The sequence below is a fragment of the Nomascus leucogenys genome, chromosome 16, assembly GCF_006542625.1.
Source record: "Nomascus leucogenys isolate Asia chromosome 16, Asia_NLE_v1, whole genome shotgun sequence".
Lineage (NCBI taxonomy): Eukaryota > Metazoa > Chordata > Mammalia > Primates > Hylobatidae > Nomascus > Nomascus leucogenys.
Genome location: NC_044396.1, coordinates 44,557,554 through 44,576,746, shown reverse-complemented (window position 1 = coordinate 44,576,746; position 19,193 = coordinate 44,557,554). Strand labels below are relative to the sequence as shown.

The 19,193-nt window shown below is 42.7% G+C and overlaps 1 protein-coding gene across 1 annotated transcript in view; it reads right to left on the bottom strand.

Annotated features, from left to right (window-relative positions):
* Window positions 1-6,782: 6,782 nt before the first annotated feature.
* Window positions 6,783-19,193, bottom strand: part of TGS1 (trimethylguanosine synthase 1) — a 52,321-nt gene continuing 39,910 nt past the window's right edge. Inside the window, exon 13 of the mRNA XM_003255969.4 lies at window positions 6,783-7,005. Coding sequence (XP_003256017.1) covers window positions 6,883-7,005 — 123 coding nt within the window. The 3' untranslated portion in view covers window positions 6,783-6,882. The remainder of the gene's footprint in view (window positions 7,006-19,193) is intronic.

The window sequence follows — 19,193 nt, the reverse complement described above, 5'->3', positions numbered from 1 at the left end:
AATGGTGGCTCACGCTTGTAATCCCAGCACTTTGGGAGGCCGAGGCGGGCGGATCACGAGGTCAGGAGATCGAGACCACAAAGAAACCCCGTCTCTACTAAAAATACAAAAAATTAGCCGGGCGTGGTGGCGGGCTTCTGTAGTCCCAGCTACTCGGAGAGGCTGAGGCAGGAGAATGGCGTGAACCAGGGAGGCGGAGCTTGCAGTGAGCCGAGATTGCGCCACTGCACTCCAGCCTGGGGGACAGAGCAAGACTCCGTCTCAAAAAAGAAAAAAAAAATATCTGCCCCTCCCTTCCTTCCCCAGGGCTGGCTGAGCACCCCTCAGGGTGCATATGGTCTCCCTGCTTCTCGTCTGGTCTAATTCTTTTGTGTTAGAGTGACCTCTCTAAGAGGGGGCTCTTCACCTGGGAACTGCAAACCACTAAGAGGATCATGGACAGAATTTAGGCTGTCTGTGAACATGGATGTCAACACATCAAACAAAAAAGGAGCTTTTGCAGTATCTCTGCTTTGCCACTGACAGAAATGTAGATATTTTAAGGTAATATTCTAGCTGCTGTAATACCACCACTGAAATTGTAGTACTAGTAGACCCTCCAGTAGATGTTATTTAATGTCTTAATGAAAAAGCACACATTTATCATATCACACATATTTTCTTGACATTTTCATAGCTACTTTGATATAGTGGGATTGCTCTGTAATCCTAGGCTTTTATTCTTATTTATTTATTTTTGAGACGGAGTATCACTCTGTCGCCCAGGCTGGAGGGCAATGGCGCGATCTCTGCTCACTGCAACCTGTGCCTCTCGGGTTCAAGCGATTCTCCTGCCTCAGCCTCACAAATAGGTGGGATTACAGGCAACTGTCACCACGCCTGGCTAATTTTTGTATTTTTAGTAGAGATGGGGTTTCACCATGTTGGTCAGGCTGGTCTCGAACTCCTGACCTCATGATCAGCCCACCTCAGCCTCCCAAAGTGCTGGTATTACAGATGTGAGCCACCGTGCCCGGCCTCTAGGCTTTTATTCTATGCATTTATTTTTTATTTTATTTTATTTGAGATGGAGTCTCGCTCTGTCACCCAGGCTGGAGTGCTATGGCATGATCTCGGCTCACTGCAAACTCTGCCTCGCGGGTTCAAGCAATTCTCCTGCCTCAGCCTCCCGAATAGCTGGGATTACAGGCGTCCACCACTATGCCCGGCTAATTTTTCTTTTGTATTTTTAGTAGAGACAGGGTTTCACTGTGTTGGCCAGGCTGGTTTTGAACTCCTGACCTCAAGTGATCCGCCCACCTCGGCCTTCCAAAGTGCTAGGATTACAGGCATGAGCCACCGTGCCTGGCCTCATTCTATGCATTTAAAAGCTTTTTTTTTTTTTTTTTTTGAGACGGAGTCTCGCTCTGTTGCCCAGGCTGGAGTGCAGTGGCCAGATCTCGGCTCACTGCAACCTCCGCCTCCTGGGTTCAAGCAATTCTCTGCCTCAGCCTCCTGAGTAGCTGAGATTACAGGGACCTGCCACCACGCCTGGCTAATTCTTTTGTATTTTTAGTCGAGATGGGGTTTCACCATCTTGGCCAGATTGGTCTTGAACTCCTGACCTCGTGATCCACCCGCCTCGGCCTCCCAAAGTGCTGGGATTACAGGCGTGAGCCACTGTGCCCGGCCTAATTTTTTTTTTTTTTTTTTTTTCTGACTCGAAGCCCTTATGCTTCACCAAGTTTTCAAAGCCTGAAAGCCTCCCACTGCCTTCAGGATGCAGCCAGTACTCACTCCTCAGCTCAGCACAGGAGACCCTGCTACCTTATCAGCCATAACTTCAGTGACTTCTTGGTGAATTCAGCATTTACTGATGCCCACATATGCTCAGCCTTCATTTGCCTTTGTGCCTTCTAAATCTGTTTCCTTCCTTGGAATGTCTTGTCCCAACCTTTTAACCTGGAAAATTTCTACAGTCTCCTGTGATAACGTACCATACAGTTCAAAGAGCAGCCTTTTCATGTACCCGGCTCCTGGAGGGGATAATATGGGTCTTTATCTCTGTTGTCCATCACCCATTCCAAGTTTCCCCGAAGTGTGGTATGAGCTGTTCTTTTTTTTTTTTTTTTTTGAGACGGAGTCTGGTTCTGTTGCCCAGGCTGGAGTGCAGTGGTGTGATCTCAGCTCACTGCAACCTCCACCTCGTAGTTCAAGCAATTCTCCTGTCTCAGCCTCCCGAGTAGCTTGGACTATAGGCACATGCCACCATGCCCAGCTAATTTTTGTATTTTTAGTAGAGACAGGGTTTCACCATAGTGGACAGGCTGGCCTCGAACTCCTGACCTCAGGTGATCCACCTGCTTTAGCCTCCCAAAGTGCTGGGATTACAGGTGTGAGCCACTGCGACTGGCCTGCAGTGTTCTTTCAGAAAACAAATTAATGAACATTTTTCATATTAATATGCAAATATTAGGAGAGAGTGAGTTCTCATTTATGCCAGTATTTGTAATTCCTTTACAAATCACTTTTAAGTTTAAAAATTAAGTAAACAGTCCGGGCGCGGTGGCTCACGCCTGTAATCCCAGCACTTTGGGAGCCCGAGGCGGGCGGATCACGAGGTCAGGAGATCGAGACCATCCTGGCTAACACGGTGAAACCCCGTCTCTACTAAAAATACAAAAAAAATAGCCCGGCGTGTTGGCGGGCGCCTGTAGTCCCAGCTACTCGGGAGGCTGAGGCAGGAGAATGGCGTGAACCCGGGAGGCGGAGCTTGCAGTGAGCCGAGATCACGCCACTGCACTCTAGCCTGGGGGACAGAGCGAGACTCTGTCTCAAAAAAAAAAAAAAAAAAATTAAGTAAACAACAGTATATATTGACACAGACATGGCAACATTATGATGGCAGCAGATAACTACTGTGTCTACTTCTGAGTAGTTGGAGATATTCTGTGTACTATTTTTCAGACTTTTTTATAAGTCAGAAATTATTCAAAAATGAAAAGTTAAAAAAAGAATTAAAGTATGAGATAATGTATTAACTTTATATTAAGTCAAAATCTAAATAAACAGCTATTTTCTGCGTAGGCACGGTGGCTCACGCTTGTAATCCCAGCACTTTGGGAGGCCGAGGTGGGCGGATCACGAGGTCAGGAGATCGAGACCACAAAGAAACCCCGTCTCTACTAAAAATACAAAAAATTAGCCGGGCGTGGTGGTGGGCGCCTGTAGTCCCGGCTACTCGGAGAGGCTGAGGCAGGAGAATGGTGTGAACCCGGGAGGCGGAGCTTGCAGTGAGCCGAGATTGCGCCACTGCACTCCAGCCTGGGCGACAGAGCGAGACTCTGTCTCAAAAAAAAAACAACAAAAAAACAACAACAAAAAAATGCCGGATGCAGTGGCTCACGCCTGTAATCCCAGCACTTTGGGAGGCTGAGGCGGGTGGATCATGAGGTCAGGAGATCGAGACCATCTTGGCTAACACGGTGAAACCCCGTCTCTACTAAAAATACAAAAAAAATTAGCCGGGCGCGGTGGCGGACGCCTGCAGTCCCAGCTACTCCAGAGGCTGAGGCAGGAGAATGGCGTGAACCCGGGAGGCGGAGCTTGCAGTGATCCGAGATCGCACCACTGCACTCCAGCCTGGGCAACAGAGCTAGACTCCATCTCAAAAACAAAAACAAAAACAAAAAACTATGGGGCGGGGGGTGGGGCCGGGTGCAGTGGCTCACACCTGTAATCCCAGCACTTTGGGAGGCCGAGGCGGGCGGATCACGAGGTCGGGAGATCGAGACCACGGTGAAACCCCGTCTCTACTAAAAATACAAAAAATTAGCTGGGTGCGGTGGCGGGCACCTGTAGTCCCGGCTACTCGGGAGGCTGAGGCAGGAGAATGGCGTGAACCTGGGAGGTGGAGCTTGCAGTGAGCCGAGATCGCGCCACTGCACTCTAGCCTGGGCGATAGAGTGAGACTCAGTCTCAAAAACAAACAAAACTATGGGGTGGAGGGAGGGGGAAACAAACAAAAATTATTAGAATTATTAAAGGAGGTCAGTAAGATGACTGAAAGACACAAAAATCAAAAGCATTCTTTTTATTTGGAACAGAATCTTGCTCTGTCACCCAGGCTGGAGTGCCGTGGCGCAGTCTTGGCTCACTGCAACCTCCGCCTCCCAGGTTCAATAATTTCTCCTGCCACAGCCTCCTGAGTAGCTGGGATTACAGGCTTGCACCACCACTGTAATTTTTGTATTTTTAGTAGAGACGGGGTTTCACTGGTCAGGCTGGTCTTGAACTGCTGACCTCAGTTGATCTGCCTACCTCGGCCTCCCAAAGTGTTGGGATTACAGGCTTGAGCCCCCATCTCCAAATACATACATATCAATCTGTACTATCATTTTTAATAGACTCAGTACAAATATATGAGAACTGCTGTAATCATTAACCAATTACGGTTATGTACTTATTTTTTGAGATAGGGGTCTCACAGGGGAATGAAAATGTGGGAGTACTTTAACAATTTTATTTTTTTGAGACAGAGTCTCACTGTGTTGTCCAGGCAGGAGTGCAGTGGCACAATCTCGGCTCCCCTGCAACTTCTACTTACTGGGTTCAAGCGATTCTCTTGCCTCAGCCTCCTGAGTAGCTGGGATTACAGGTATGTGCCACCACGCCCGGCTAATTTTTGTACTTTTAGTAGAGGCGGGGTTTCACTATGCTGGCCAGGCTGGTCTGGAACTCCTGACCTCAGGTGATCCGCCCACCTGGGTTTCTCAAAGTGCTGGGATTACAGGCGTGAGCCATGGCGCCCAGCCTTTTTATCCACTTTATGTATTTAAGACTTTTTGGAACCTGATTCACACAATAGACTAGAACGCTTCTGAAGTCCTATTGAGTACTGACAATCTTAACAGTCTATTAATTAGTTTTATCCCTGTGTGATTAGTGGGCAGGAATATCTTAGTTTTAGCTAACCAAGCCTAAGCTTCCTGCTCTTCTCATATAAAATCATGTATGTTCAGGAAGATGAGTTAGCTTTATTAACGTCAAGTAAGAAAATGAGTTGTGGAAAGAAGTATATGCATGAAAGGTTAAGTGACAAAAGACTAAAAAAAATTGGTGATTTTGGAAATCTGCCTTTACTTCACCTGCCATCTCCCTAGTGACTTTAAGAATGCTACATAAAGCCAGGCGTGGTGGCTCATGCCTGTAATCCCAGCACTATGGGAGGCTGAGGCAGTTGGATCACAAGGTCAGGAGATCGAGACCATCCTGGCTAACACTGTGAAACCCCACCTCTACTAAAAATATAAAAAATTAGCTGGGCGTGGTGGCAGGTGCCTGTAGTCCCAGCTACTTGGGAGGCTGAGGCAGGAGAATGCCATGAACCCAGGAAGCGGAGGTTGCAGTGGGCTGAGCCATTGCACTCTAGCCTGGGCGACAGAGAAAAAAAAAAAAAAAGAATGCTACATAAGGTTTAAAAACCAAGAACAAATGAAAAAGTAATTTCACCTTTATTGATCAGCTCGGTTGCTACTGTACTGCAGAGCAATCAGACATAAATTGTAGTTTCAAGACACTAAAATTAGCATATTCCAACAAAGTTATTTATATAACAGCTATTTTTCTAGTCTAATTTTCTAGTATTTATTGGAAGTTCCCCAAATTTATTTCAATTCTCTAATCTTATCCCAGCCAATATCATGTTCTGTTTAATGTTTAACGTGCTCATATTATTAAAATATAGAAGTCCCAGGTCTAACCTTCAATGGACAGAGTTGTATGTCACTATTTTTTTGCCTACTTGTAAAAATGACTGAACTTTCTAGATGAATAATTAAGCAACACATATCCCTCTTGCTTTCATTGCCATTTTAATAAAAAAAATAAACTCCTATATTACAAAATATATTACGTATTGATGTTACAATGGAAATTTTACAAACACAAACTTTATAAAAGGGTGTTAAGAAGCCAATTCCAGATGAAGCAAAGACATGAAAACAGGAAAGTTCTAGAAAAAGTCTAAATAAATGTATTCATATTCTATGAGTGAAAAAGATGCTTCAAAAGGACGTCCGTAAGGCTGGGCACAGTAGCTCACGCCTGTAATTCCAGCACTTGGGGAGGGTGAGGTGGGCGGACTGACTGAGCCCAGGAGTTTGACATCAGCCTGAGCAACATGGTGGGACCTCGTCTCTACAAAAAATACAAAAATTAGTCCGGTGTGGCAGTGCCCACCTAAAGCCCCAGCTACTGAGGAGACTGAGACAGAAGGATTGCTTGAGCTCAGAAGGTTGAACCTGCAGTGAGCTGTGATCATGGCACTGCACTCCAGCCTGGGCGACAGAGTGAGATCCTGTCTCAAAAAAAATAAATTACAAAGGACTCATTCATATATATTAATTTTGTATAATTCCTCAAAAGGAATTACTCAAAGATCTCAAAATATTTCACTGATATTTGAGTCCTGTAAGTTTCCATTTCATAGGGTGATACAAGACCATGGGTAGAGGCTGGGCGCGGTGGCTCACGCCTGTAATACCAGCACTTTGGGAGGCCGAGGCGGGTGGATCACGAGGTCAGGAGATCGAGACCACGGTGAAACCCCGTCTCTACTAAAAATACAAAAAATTAGCCGGGCGCGGTGGCGGGCACCTGTAGTCCCAGCTACTCGGGAGGCTGAGGCAGGAGAATGGCGTGAACCCAGGAGGCGGAGCTTGCAGTGAGCTGAGATCGCGCCACTGCACTCCAGCCTGGGTCACAGCAAGACTCTGTCTCAAAAAAAAAAAAAAAAAAAAGACCATGGGTAGAAAATATCAGTGAATAAAGGAAGACATGCCAAACGTCTCATCTGAATGTTCTGACCACTCCATGATCTTTTGTCCTTGCACTGCCGCATAGTTAGGTTTCAGAGGCTGGTCTTCGAATTAGGTCACCAAAATATGCAGTGATTGTCTTCAATTTATTGTTAAGGAAGTTCTGTTCTATTTCCACTTGCCCTCCAGGCCCAGCTAAGGATGCCACCTAAAAAGATGAACAGAAGAAAGTCACACACACATAAGCGTAATTTCAAAAGTCTTTCATTCGTACTGCTTTATCAAATAATAGGAAGACTCTGGCTTTTAAGTCCTTTGAATAATGAGGCATTTCAAATGTTCAGTGCTACTTCCCAGGCATCGATGCAATATTCGGAGATGGGAATACTTGTTGTTTCAGATCCTTCTGACATTATGGGAAAGTTCATGGTGCTATGCTGTTGTATAAGACTTGATATTTCCAATGCCATAGTTAAGAACTCAGAGGAAGAAGAAAATGAACGAATCCTTCCTAAACATCTGGTTTATTAAAAAATTTTATTTTTATTTTTAAACATTAGAGGCAGGGTCTCACTTTGTTGCCCAAGCTTGTCTTGAACTCCTGGTCTTAAGCATTCCTCTCACCTCTGCCTCCCGAAGTCATGTTTGTTTATTTATTTATTTTGTTTTTTTGAGATGGAGTCTTGCTCTGTCCCCCAGGCTGGAGTGCAGTGGCGCAATCTCTGCTCACTGCAAGCTCCGCCTCCTGGGTTCACGCCATTCTCCTGCCTCAGCCTCCCGAGTAGCTGGGACTACAGATGCCCGCCACTATGCCCGGCTAATTTTTTGTATTTTTAGGAGAGACGGGGTTTCACCATGTTAGCCAGGATGGTCTCGATCGCCTGACCTCGTGATCCACCCGCCTCGGCCTCCCAAAGTGCTAGGATTACAGGCGTGAGCCACCACGCCTGGCTATTTATTTATTTTGTTTTTTGAGATGGAGTCCTACTCTGTCGCCCAGGCTACAGTTCAGTGGCGTGATCTTGGCTCACTGCAACCTCCGCCTCCTGGGTTCAAGCAATTCTCCTGCCTCAGCATCCTGAGCATCTGGAATTACATGCGCATGCCACCATGCCCAGCTAATTTTTGTATTTTTTTAGTAGAAATGGTGTTTCACCAAGTTGGCCAGGCTGGTCTCTGACTCCTGACCTGGTGATCCACTTGGCCTGGCCTCCCAAAGTGCTGGGATTACAAGCCACCGCGCTCGGCCTAGGTTTATTTTTAAAATATTATTACTATTTTTCTCACCCTCCTTCCTCTTCCTCCCCAGGTTTATTTCTTAACAAAAACATTTAAAGATTATTTCCTGAAAGCCTTTGTCCTGTTCATCTTACTGTCTGCATCTCACCCTCTCTCTCATTCATTCAACAGTATTTACTGAGTACCTGCTACATAATCCTAGCTCTGATCCAGGCCAGGGTCCCTACTCTCATGAGGAGTCTAGCCTCTAGTGACTTTTCCTTCTCTCACTGGTCTCCTTTCTTTTCTCCCACCTTGGATCACTTCTTCTACCTGTTGCCCTTTTGTGTATTTTAAATGCTTTCCACAACAGTTGTGGTAAAAATACATTGCTCTTTTTGAGGTCTACTAGAATATAGTGACTAACTCCTTTATTAGGAAGCTGAAAGCATTGCTCCCTCCCCACCTCCACAGTTAGCATCAAAAGGATGCTAGCCAAAAGACCGGCATTTGACAGGGGGATGGGGCAGTTAGCTGCTAAAGATTCTTTTGTTACAAGACAGTAATGCTTCCACTCACCTTGGTACATTGTAAACTAGTAATGTTTTACCCTAAGTTCTTATACAGATAAGGTTTTGTTTTGGTTCAGTGCTTTTTTCACCCAACCTCTCAGAAATCTTTTAAATAGCAAATATGTTACTTTCTAACTCATGATTACTTCACCAGAGATCAGTTTTTCAGGGTAGTAAGAGGAAAGATCAAGAGAAGGGAGAATGCAGTGGGGAGCCCTGGCAATCAGAGAATAGAAGACACAGCAATAGAAAAAAGGACACCCAAAGTATTAGGGACAGGCATAAACAACGAGAAACAAGCATTTTCTGTAACTGCAATCAGCAAAATTATAGTTGTGTATTTTGTAAAGAGAGGCACTCAGTCAGTCTGGTTTGGTTTTAAGGGTTGAGAGAATGAATCTCAGTGGTGTTATGCATACCACCCCAGCTTCTGGTAGAAGGGAAGATTTATTGTGCATTTCCAGTGAGTATGTAAAAAGTCACAGACACAGAAATAGGGAAGAAGCAACCAGTCATTCTATGGTACATTATTATGTGAAAATAAGTCAAATACAGTATCCCTTATAATGATTAAAAGCACCCCCCCACTATTTTTTTTTTTTGTAAGGAATACTTAAAGTGAAACTAGAAATTTAAAAATAGCAAAGTAGCAATTATTAGGAATAAATGTTTTAAATTCTATTTTGGTATCTTTATGCCAGTCTGGTTTTTTTTACAAGAAAGGGCAAAAAAAAAAAAAAAAAAAGTTATTTTGTCTTTAGCCAATAAAAGGCATCTTGAACAGTTTATCATTTTTTCACAGTAATTTTTCTTTGAGTTGAGATATAACTCAAATGTAGCATTTCTGCTGTGCCCTTTAACAAATAACTTAAAAATCCCCAGTTCTACCAATAATTTGCTGCATTAATTTAAAAAGCCATTTTTAGGCCGGGTGCTATGGCTCACGCCTGTAATCCCAGAACCTTTGGGAGGCTGAGGAGGGCGGATCACGAGGTCAGGAGATCAAGACCATCCTGGCAAACAAGGTGAAACTCCGTCTCTACTAAAAATACAAAAAAATTAGCCAGGGGTGGTGGCGGGCACCTGTAGTCCCAGCTACTTGGGAGGCTGAGGCAGGAGAATGGTGTGAATTCGGGAGGCGGAGCTTGCAGTGAGCTGAGATCGCACCACTGCACTCCAGCCTGGGTGACAGAGTAAGACTCTGTCTCAAAAAAAAAAAAAAAGAAGCCAATTTTGTTGTTGTTAAGAAAGCCATTAAAATAGGCTTTTTTTGGCTTTCTAAATCCAAAAAATAGGAATACTGTCTATCTCCCTAAAAGAGCACTTTAAAGAAAAGAAAAACCATTTCCAAAGTTTACTTGAAAAAAAAAATAAAGGTACTATAAATATAGATAATAATAATAATTATTATTTTTTGAGACAGAGTCTTGCTCTGTTGCCTAGGCTGGAGTGCAGTGGCGTGATCTCGGCTCACTGCAAGCTCTGCCTCCCGGGTTTATGCCATTCTCCTGCCTCAGCCTCCCGAGTAGCTGGGACTACAGGCGCCTGCCACCACGCCCGGCTAATTTTTGTATTTTTAGTAGAGATGGTGTTTCACCATGTTAGCCAGGATGGTCTTGATCTCCTGACCTCGTGATCCGCCCACCTCGGCCTCCCAAAGTGCTGGGATTACAGGCGTGAGCCACCGTGCCCGGCCGATGGTTGTTATTTCTTATATAAGCCATAAATAGAATTACATAAAAACCAATTTCTGAGAAGGTGGGGTAGTTTTGTTTTTCTTAATACCTTTCAGAGGGTTGTCAGATGTGGGTGCTTGGGATTAAAATAAAAAACGGAGGTAAGATGGGAGTTTTCTCAGAAATGAGTTCTGAAGTCTGTGCAAAAGAGTTCATAAATTACTTTACTCAATAACTATTATTGAGAGCTTATAGGTATCTGTTCTAGATAGTGCAGTATGGCAAAAAACAAACAAAAATCCCCACCTTCATGAATTTTACATTCTGGTTGGGAGAGTCAGATGATGGACAAATAAAACAAATATTGTTCCTGATACTGGAGAAGGTGGTGAATCTATGTGACAAAATATAGTGAGAAAACTCTTACGTACTTAGTGTTTAGAAACAATTTTTTTAATAAAAAACTTAACATGTTACTTTCAAGTGTTCTGATGACGAATAATTTCTAACTTTAGCCATTTTGTACGTTTTCACAACTACATATATGTTAAAAGTTAGAATTTTGGAGTTGGAAAGACTATAAATTTAGTAGTTCACGCAAATAACTTTGCTTCAGGCAAATTTAACAAATGCCATTAATTTCTAGCTGTCTTTATTTTTCTTTCTTATTTTTTTTTTTTTTTTGAGACGGAGTCTCGCTCTGTTGCCCAGGCTGGAGTGCAGTGGCGCAATCTTGGCTCACTGAAAGCTCCACCTCCCGGGTTCACGCCATTCTCCTGCCTCAGCCTCTCTGAGTAGCTGGGACTACAGGCGCCCGCCACCACGCCCGGCTAATTTTTTGTATTTTTAGTAGAGACGGGGTTTCACCGTGGTCTCGATCTCCTGACCTCGTGATCCGCCCACCTCGGCCTCCCAAAGTGCTGGGATTACAAGCGTGAGCCACCGCGCCCGGCCTAGCTGTCTTTATTTTTCACTAGAAGGTTTAGCTGACAAACTGTTATTTGGTTCTCTCCCCTTTCTTAGAATTTAGTAAATTGTGAGAGGAAGAGAGGGTAGGAAGGACAGAGAGAGGGAGAACGGCAGGTACAAACAGATAAAGATTAGCAGCTCTGGATTACTTTCCACGTTTTTGGCATATTACCTAAATATATTAATTTTACCGAAATAAATCCCAATTAATTTGGACCAGAAATAGAATTAAGGACTGAACTCTTGACTAGATTTGACATCAGGCAGTAAAGTTGTTCTTAGGGGACTGGGAAAGGAGAAACAGAGAAAAGATCACAATGAAGGTGTTAAAGCACAGAAGATCTAAGCATCAAATAAACATTCAAAACTGCATTTTTGTTTTGTTTTTTGAGACGAGTCTGGCTCTATCGCCCAAGCTGGAGTGCAGTGGCATGATCTCGGCTCGCTGCAACCTCTGCCTCCTGGGTTCAAGCGATTCTCCTGCCTCAGCCTCCCGAGTAGCTGGGATTACTGGCGCCCGCCACTGCACCTGGCTAATTTTTGTATTTTTAGTAGAGACAGGGTTTCACCATGTTGGCCAGGCTGGTCTCAAAACTCCTGACCTCAGGTGATCTGCCCACCTCGGCCTCCCAAAGTGTTGGGATTACAGGCGTAAGCCACTCCCCCTGGGGCAAAACTGCATTTTTTCAAGAGAAACTGGATTTAAAGTAAAAGTGCATGATAATTGAATGTGAGAAAATAACCTCCTAACTGCATCTTACTGGAAGAATATATAATAATTACTAATGACAGATACACTAATGACAGATACACTTTATTACAAGAAAGACACAGAAACATCAGAGCGCTGAAAAATGCCCTATTACTACATGGAAGAGATTATATCTACGATATGCAGAAATGTGGTTAGAATATAATTGTACCAGGTTAAAATAAAGAGCATTTTATGTGGCCTTCAGATCTGTGTCAAATACAATGCTAGCAGCAGCAGGCATCTGAAATACTGGCTGTGACTACAAACCTAATGTCACACAGGCCAAGAAAGTTCTTTGCCACTAGTTATTTTTGTCCCTCTTTTCTTTTGCTAGATCCAACTAATAACCACACGAAAATACAACAAAGTTGGCAAAACATTTCTGGTAATTAAAAGTTCTCTGGGAGGTGAAAGAAGAAAATAATTTTTAGTCAGCAGAAAATCAGGCATCATTCAAACTTAAAAATATTCATTAAATTAGTTCCATTTCTCTGCACATGGTAAACAGAAATGAGGTTTCTATGCTTAAGTAAATAAATCTTAAAGCCACTATCATCAACAGAAGCACCTGGTGGCAGGTCAAAAAAATTCTCCCAGGCAGCTGGGCAGTGGCTCACGCCTGTAATCCCAGAAATTTGGGAGGCTGAGGCAGGCGGATCACCTGAGGTCGGGAGTTCGAGACCAGCCTGACCAACATGGAGAAACCCTGTCTCTACTAAAAAAAAAAAAAAAAATTAGCCAGGCATAGTGGTGTATGCCTGTAATCCCAGCTACCTGGGAGGCTGAGGCAGGAGAATTGCTTGAACCTGAGAAGTGGAGGTTGTGGTGAGCTGAGATCAGGCCATTGCACTCCAGCCTGGGTAACAAGAGCAAAACTCCGTCTCAAAAAAAAAAAAAATCTCCCAGGCATCACAAGCTAACCTACACTGGTGTCCTAAGAGGAGGCTACCAGGCTGGGCATGGTGGCTCATGCCTGTAATCCCAGAACTTTGGGTGGCTGAAGTAGAAAGATTGCTTTAGCCTAGAAGTCCAGCCTGGGCAACATGGTGAAATCCTGTGTCTACAAAAAATAGAAAAATTAGCCAGGCATGGTGGCCTGTGCATATGGTTCCAGCTACTCTGAAGGCTGAGATAGGAGGATTGTTTGAGCTTGGGAGGTTGAGGCTGCAGTGAGCTGTGATCATGTCACTGTACTGCAGCCTGGTGGATAGAGCCAGGCTCTGTCTCCAAAGAAGAAAAAACCCCACCAAAACCCAAAAACAACCAGTTCACTAAGCTCTGTCCTTCACTCATTCTCAGAACCAGATACTGGAAACATGAAGACTGTTCAATTCAACAAATTACAGAAAGCACAGGCTATCAGCACAGGACTGGCAGGTAGCACTATGTGTGGCCCAGAAGAGCTGGACATCCCTCTAATTTCTATCTCCATCATTTACTGAGAAAAGTTACCCGCAGTAGTGAAGGAGATACAAGCTATATTTAGGAGCATTTCAGCAAAGCTGCATTTGTGTCTTCCCAAGTCAACTATGAGGCCAATCAGTTTCACAACCCCTTTAGAGCATGACAATATATATGGTTTAAGAACAAACGATTCTGCTCTAATTGTGCAGCAGCAAACTTCCCAAGGGAAAAGCTGGCTAGTAAATATTAAGAACTGATCACATATTTATCCTGAATTGCAGTGTATGATTAAGCAGTGATTTCACCAAGAACAGAGTTGGTCTAGAAAACTGGGAATCAGGCTGGGCGCGGTGGCTGACATTTGTAATCCCAGCACTTTGGGATGCTGAGGTGAAGAATAGCTGGCCAACATGGCGAAACCCCATCTCTACAAAAAAATATAAAAATTAGCCAGGTGTGGTGGTGCACACCTGTAGTCTCAGGTACTCAGGAGACCAAGGTGGGAGAATTGTTGCAGTCTGGGAGGCTGCAGAGCAGTGATCACACCACTGCCCTCCAGCCTGGCCCTGTCTCAAAAAAAAAAAAAAAATGGTAACCAGTTACTGAAAGAGTCAAATTCTACTTACTGCTCCAATCTCATGGTGAGCTAATATTGTGATAACAGATAAATCTGTTTCTTCTTGGTGATGAACACTGTGTCAGTGGGAGACAGCAAGGTGTAGTAAGACTGTTGCTGTGTGGCAGAATGACCAGGCAAATCACCGTACCTCCATAGCCTTCAATGAATCAGGTGCTCCAGAGACACACTGCTCCAGAATGTCATGATGAGTTAATGAAATGGCTAAGAGGACACTGTACACGCTAAGTATGTATGCCAGCTCCTATGCTGTAGATGTATAGTGTATGAATGCAGGGTATTGTTAGTGTAGTAGGATGAATGCACTTGGGAGTGCTCTGAGTTGTAAAGGCTATTTTCAACTAACTAGTTTGGAGTCTACTATTCCAACATGTACCAGAAGCCCAATCCAGTTCTTAGCCTTCTTTTTATTCTCTCATGCTTCTGGTTCCTAAACCTGGACTAATGTTCTCTACCTCTACGAGAGAGCTACCATTAGATTAGATTTCCACTATATTAATTCAGAAAAATTTGACGCAAATTAAAAAAATCTAATATTTAGAAACCAGTTAGGACCCAATCTTCTATTTATTAAATACACAGATACTATAACTACTTAGAATATTTGCAAAGAAATCTGTGATAAATTTTTATTGTATTTAGCCAAAACCACTACAAATGCTAATAAACTGAATTTAGTTATATTTAAAACATTTTCCACATAACAATATTACCTAATAGTTTTTCATATTTATTCAAATTCAAATACTTACATTATTCAAATACTTACAACTCTATTCTTACATATGGTAAGTTTTAGAAATATTACCTATAAGTAAGTACCTCATTCCTATCGACCTATCTATCCATCTACTTACCTACCTACCAAAATAAAGTATTAGAAGTGACTGTTACAATGAGGAATGTTTCCCTTCCTAGACATTAGAGAACAAAATATACAAAGACAATTGGAGCCTCAAGTACTCTGCCAACTAAGGAGAGATGAGGGCCAGGCGCAGTGGCTCATGCCTGTAATCCCAGCACTTTGGGAGGCCAAGGCGGGCAGATCACGAGGTCAAGAGATCGAGACCATCCTGGCCAACATGGTGAAACCCTGTCTCTATTAAAAATACAAAAATTAGCTAGCCATGGTGGTGTGCGCCTGTAGTCCCAACTACTTGGGAGGCTGAGGCAGGAGAATCGCTTGAACCTGGGAGGCAGGCAGAGGTTGCAGTAAGCCGAGATCGCACCATTGCACTCCAGCCTGGGCAACAGAGCAAGACTCTGTCTCAAAAAAAAAAAGAGATGAATCCCATTATTAAATCTAACATCGGCCGGGAGCGGTGGCTCACGCCTGTAATCCCAGCACTTTGGGAGGCCAAGGCGGGCGGATCATGAGGTCAGGAGATCGAGACCATGACACGGTGAAACCCCGTCTCTACTAAAAATACAAAAAAAAAATTGGCCGGGTGGGGTGGCGTGCGCCTGTAGTCCCAGCTACGCGGGAGGCTGAGGCAGGAGAATGGCGTGAACCCTGGGGGGCAGAGCCTGCAGTGAGTGGAGATCGCCCCACTGCACTCCAGCCTGGGCGACAGCGAGACTCCGTTTCAAAAAAAAAAAAAAAAAGAAAAAGAAAAAAAGAAAAAGAAAAGAAATCTAACATCAATTTTATACTTCGGGTTTATTTAAGTATTAGTTAATCTGTAAACTTCTCCGCTTTATGAGGAAATAAAAAAGGTAGGATTTGCCTTGCCCAAATGTTGCATGACATGTGCCTGGGGAAGCCATGGAAGGGTGGAGTGTGTCTGCCAGACAAAGGCGAGGAATTAACATGATACAGTTCATTTTTTAAACATAATTCTTAGGGATGTTGCTTAATGTTGCCTTGCTCTCTGTATTGGTAAGATACATACTATAATATAAGTAACTTACATTATCTTACCTGAAAAGTACAAACGCTATCGCTTTTCTGAGACTAGATGTTTTATGTCTAATTATAAAATTAAATGAAGATGAGAAGCTGCCTGATATCAAACAGATCAGCAGACTTCCTCTCTTCATTCCTGCCCTGGGCTAAGAGACAAGACTCCTTATGTCAGAGATTCCACCCACAAGGACTTCACACAAAGGTGGTGTTTGATAATTGCTGCCTGCATCTTCCTTTGGGAAGGACTAAGTCCTTATCTGTTCAGAGATTTCCATCTATTAATATGTTCAATAGGTTTACCACTTAAGAGAGAAACCTTTCATGTTTGCGAAGCATGGTAGATCCAAAGCTAGAATTAGCTGGAATTCTCCGGCTGTCCAAGGAAAGAAAGAAAGGAAAGCATGGCAAGATACAGGCATCAAGCAGACAAAATATATTTACTTTGGGCTTTTTGAATTGGATTTGAGATCCCAGCACTTCAGAAGTCTGAGGCAGGAGGATCACTTGAGCCCAGGAATTTGAGGTTGCAGTGAGCTATGATCATGCTGCTGCTACTGCACTCTAGTCTGCGTGACAGAGAGAAACCCTATCTCCATAAATAAATAAACAAAATAAACAAATAAATAAAAATTAGTCCTTGGGTTTCAACAGCAATTTCAAGAGTAAGGTATATACCTTACCTCCAAAGAGCCTCTCACAAAAAGATATTTTTCTAAATTACTCAGTTCTTAGCAAGAAATGCATGTCTTGGAATCATCTCCAAATAGAAAAAAGGAATAGAAGACTGAGGTAATACGGGACCTAGGAAAACATTTCACTAGATACAGGAAACAATTAGCATCATCTCTTACGTGGAAATATTTGAGATAAGTTGTATTTGTATTGAGTCTATGCTGTTTAAGATGATATAAATATTATCTAAGAGTACAATCTCCCTGGATGGGAAATTAACTGTCCTTCACAGACATTTATATGAGAAAAATGTAGCCTGAGTTTCAAACAGCAGACCGTGACACACTTGGGAACCCAAACCATTCGCAAATTCAGGTTGTAACATTCTAAAAGTTCCTTAACAAAAAAAGGTCAATTTTCTTTGCAACTGTGATTTCTCTCAATTTTTAGTACTGTCTCCTGTCATTAAAAAGGTCCTACATATGGATACATTTTCTTCATTTAAAAAAAAGTTAATTTCCCACTGTAATCTGATCAAAATTTGATAGCAAAAAAAAAATAATACACTTGAAATCTCATCAGTCTTTCTTGGTTTCATTATTCCCTAGTGTCATTACTCCCTCTAGAGGCAAAAAACATGAACCACCAACTCCAATTCTGGCAAGTTTTTGAAATAAACCAAAAACACAAGTTAAAGAAAAAGTTAACTTTCTCTTTGTGAAAGTGTTAATGTAACTAGAAAAAGTTAATCAGCATAAATTGCATGATAAACAGTGAATCTCCTCTCGTTATTCAAGTACTGAAATGAGCCTGTCTACATTTAATATAAGGATCACATCATCTCTGATGAGACGATGTGGAGCATAATATTCGTATATGAGAAAAACAGAAATTATGGAATTGTTAGGCTCAACCTTATCTGGCAGTCTAGAAAGCAGCTCTGAATCATATGAGACGCAGATATAAAATACCTGGTGTTTAATATGAAATTTAATTCAGAAAACTCATGAAGCAAAGAGATGATTCCTTTTTCTTTCTTTTTTTTTTTTTTTTTTTAAAAACAGTCTCACTCTGTCACCCAGGCTGGAGTGCAGTGGCACGATCTCAGCTCACTGCAACCTCTGCCTCCCGAGTAGCTGGGATTACAGGCGCACCGCCACCATGCCCAGCTAATTTGTGTGTGTGTGTGTGTGTGTGTGTGTGTGTGTATTTTTTTTTTTTTTTTTTTTTTAAGTAGAGACGGGGTTTTGCCATGTCGGCCAGGCTGGTCAACTCCTGGCCTCAAGCGATCTGCCCGCCTTGGCCTCCCAAAGTGCTGGGACTACAGGTGTGAGCCATCACACCCAGCCCCTTTTTCTTATAACTGGTATAACACATACTATTAATATTTTGGGAGGCCTAATGTTTAGACACAATGGATCATGAACAGATGAAAGGCAGCAAGATCTAATTTCATTGCTTAACATTAAGAGCTCAGGCTTGTTAATTTCATTTACTCTTCTTCTTTTAACCCAGAGAATCTCAACTCTGGAGCACATTACAACCACTTTGGGCAGTTTAAAAATTAACTTTCGGGCCTCATCCTAGAAAATAGAGAATCTTTCCCAGTGGACTACAGTATCAGTAGTTTTTTTAAAAAGCTACTCAGCTGCGCGTGGTGGCTCACACCTATAATCAATCCCAGCACTCTGGGATGCCGAGGCAGGAGGATTGCTTGAGCCTTTAATTTTGAGGCCAGTGTGGGCAACATGGTGAGACCTCATCTCTATAAAAAATAAAAAAACTAGCTCGGCATGGTGCTGTGTACCTGTGGTCCCAGCTACTTGGCAGGCTGAGGTGGGAGGACTGCTTGAGCCCAGTTAGTTGAGGCTGCAATGAGCCGTGTTTGGGCCACTGCACTCCAGCCTGGGTGATAGAGCGAGATGGTCTCAAAAACAAAACAAAACAAAACAAACAAACAAAAAAATAACAACAAAAAAAGCGCTACTCAGCAAAAACTATAAAACTCCAAAGCACAGGCAACACAATGAAGAAAGATAAATTGGATTTCATAATAGAATAGACATGCCTGAATTGGAAAACCTGATAGAGGCAATGCAGAAGGAAAAAGGGACAAACACTAGAAAATAGATAGGAAAGACTAACATTCTCTTATAATAGATGCCCCAGAGAAAGGAAAAAAGACAATGAGAATATAGTTGAAGAAATAATGGAGATAGCATCTCCTGAATAAAAAACACAAAAAACATCAGAATACTAGGGCTAGTTCTGAGAGTATCAAATAAGAGAGAAAGGAAAAACCCAGTTAGCAACATTACAGTGAAATTCAGAACATGAAAGATAAAAGATTTTCAAGAGTATCTGGCACAAAGCAGATATGTAGTAAGTGTTTGTAGAAAAATCAACAAAAACATGAAATAAAGATATCATCAAATCTCTCTATTTTTTTGAGACAGTCTCACTCTGTTGCCCAGACTTAAACAAATAATACTTCCAGCTTTCTAAGAATAGTCAGTGAGTCAGGGACTTCTCATAAACACATTCTCTGGTAAGGAAATGTCCTGTATCTTTTACCGTACTTGTTAACA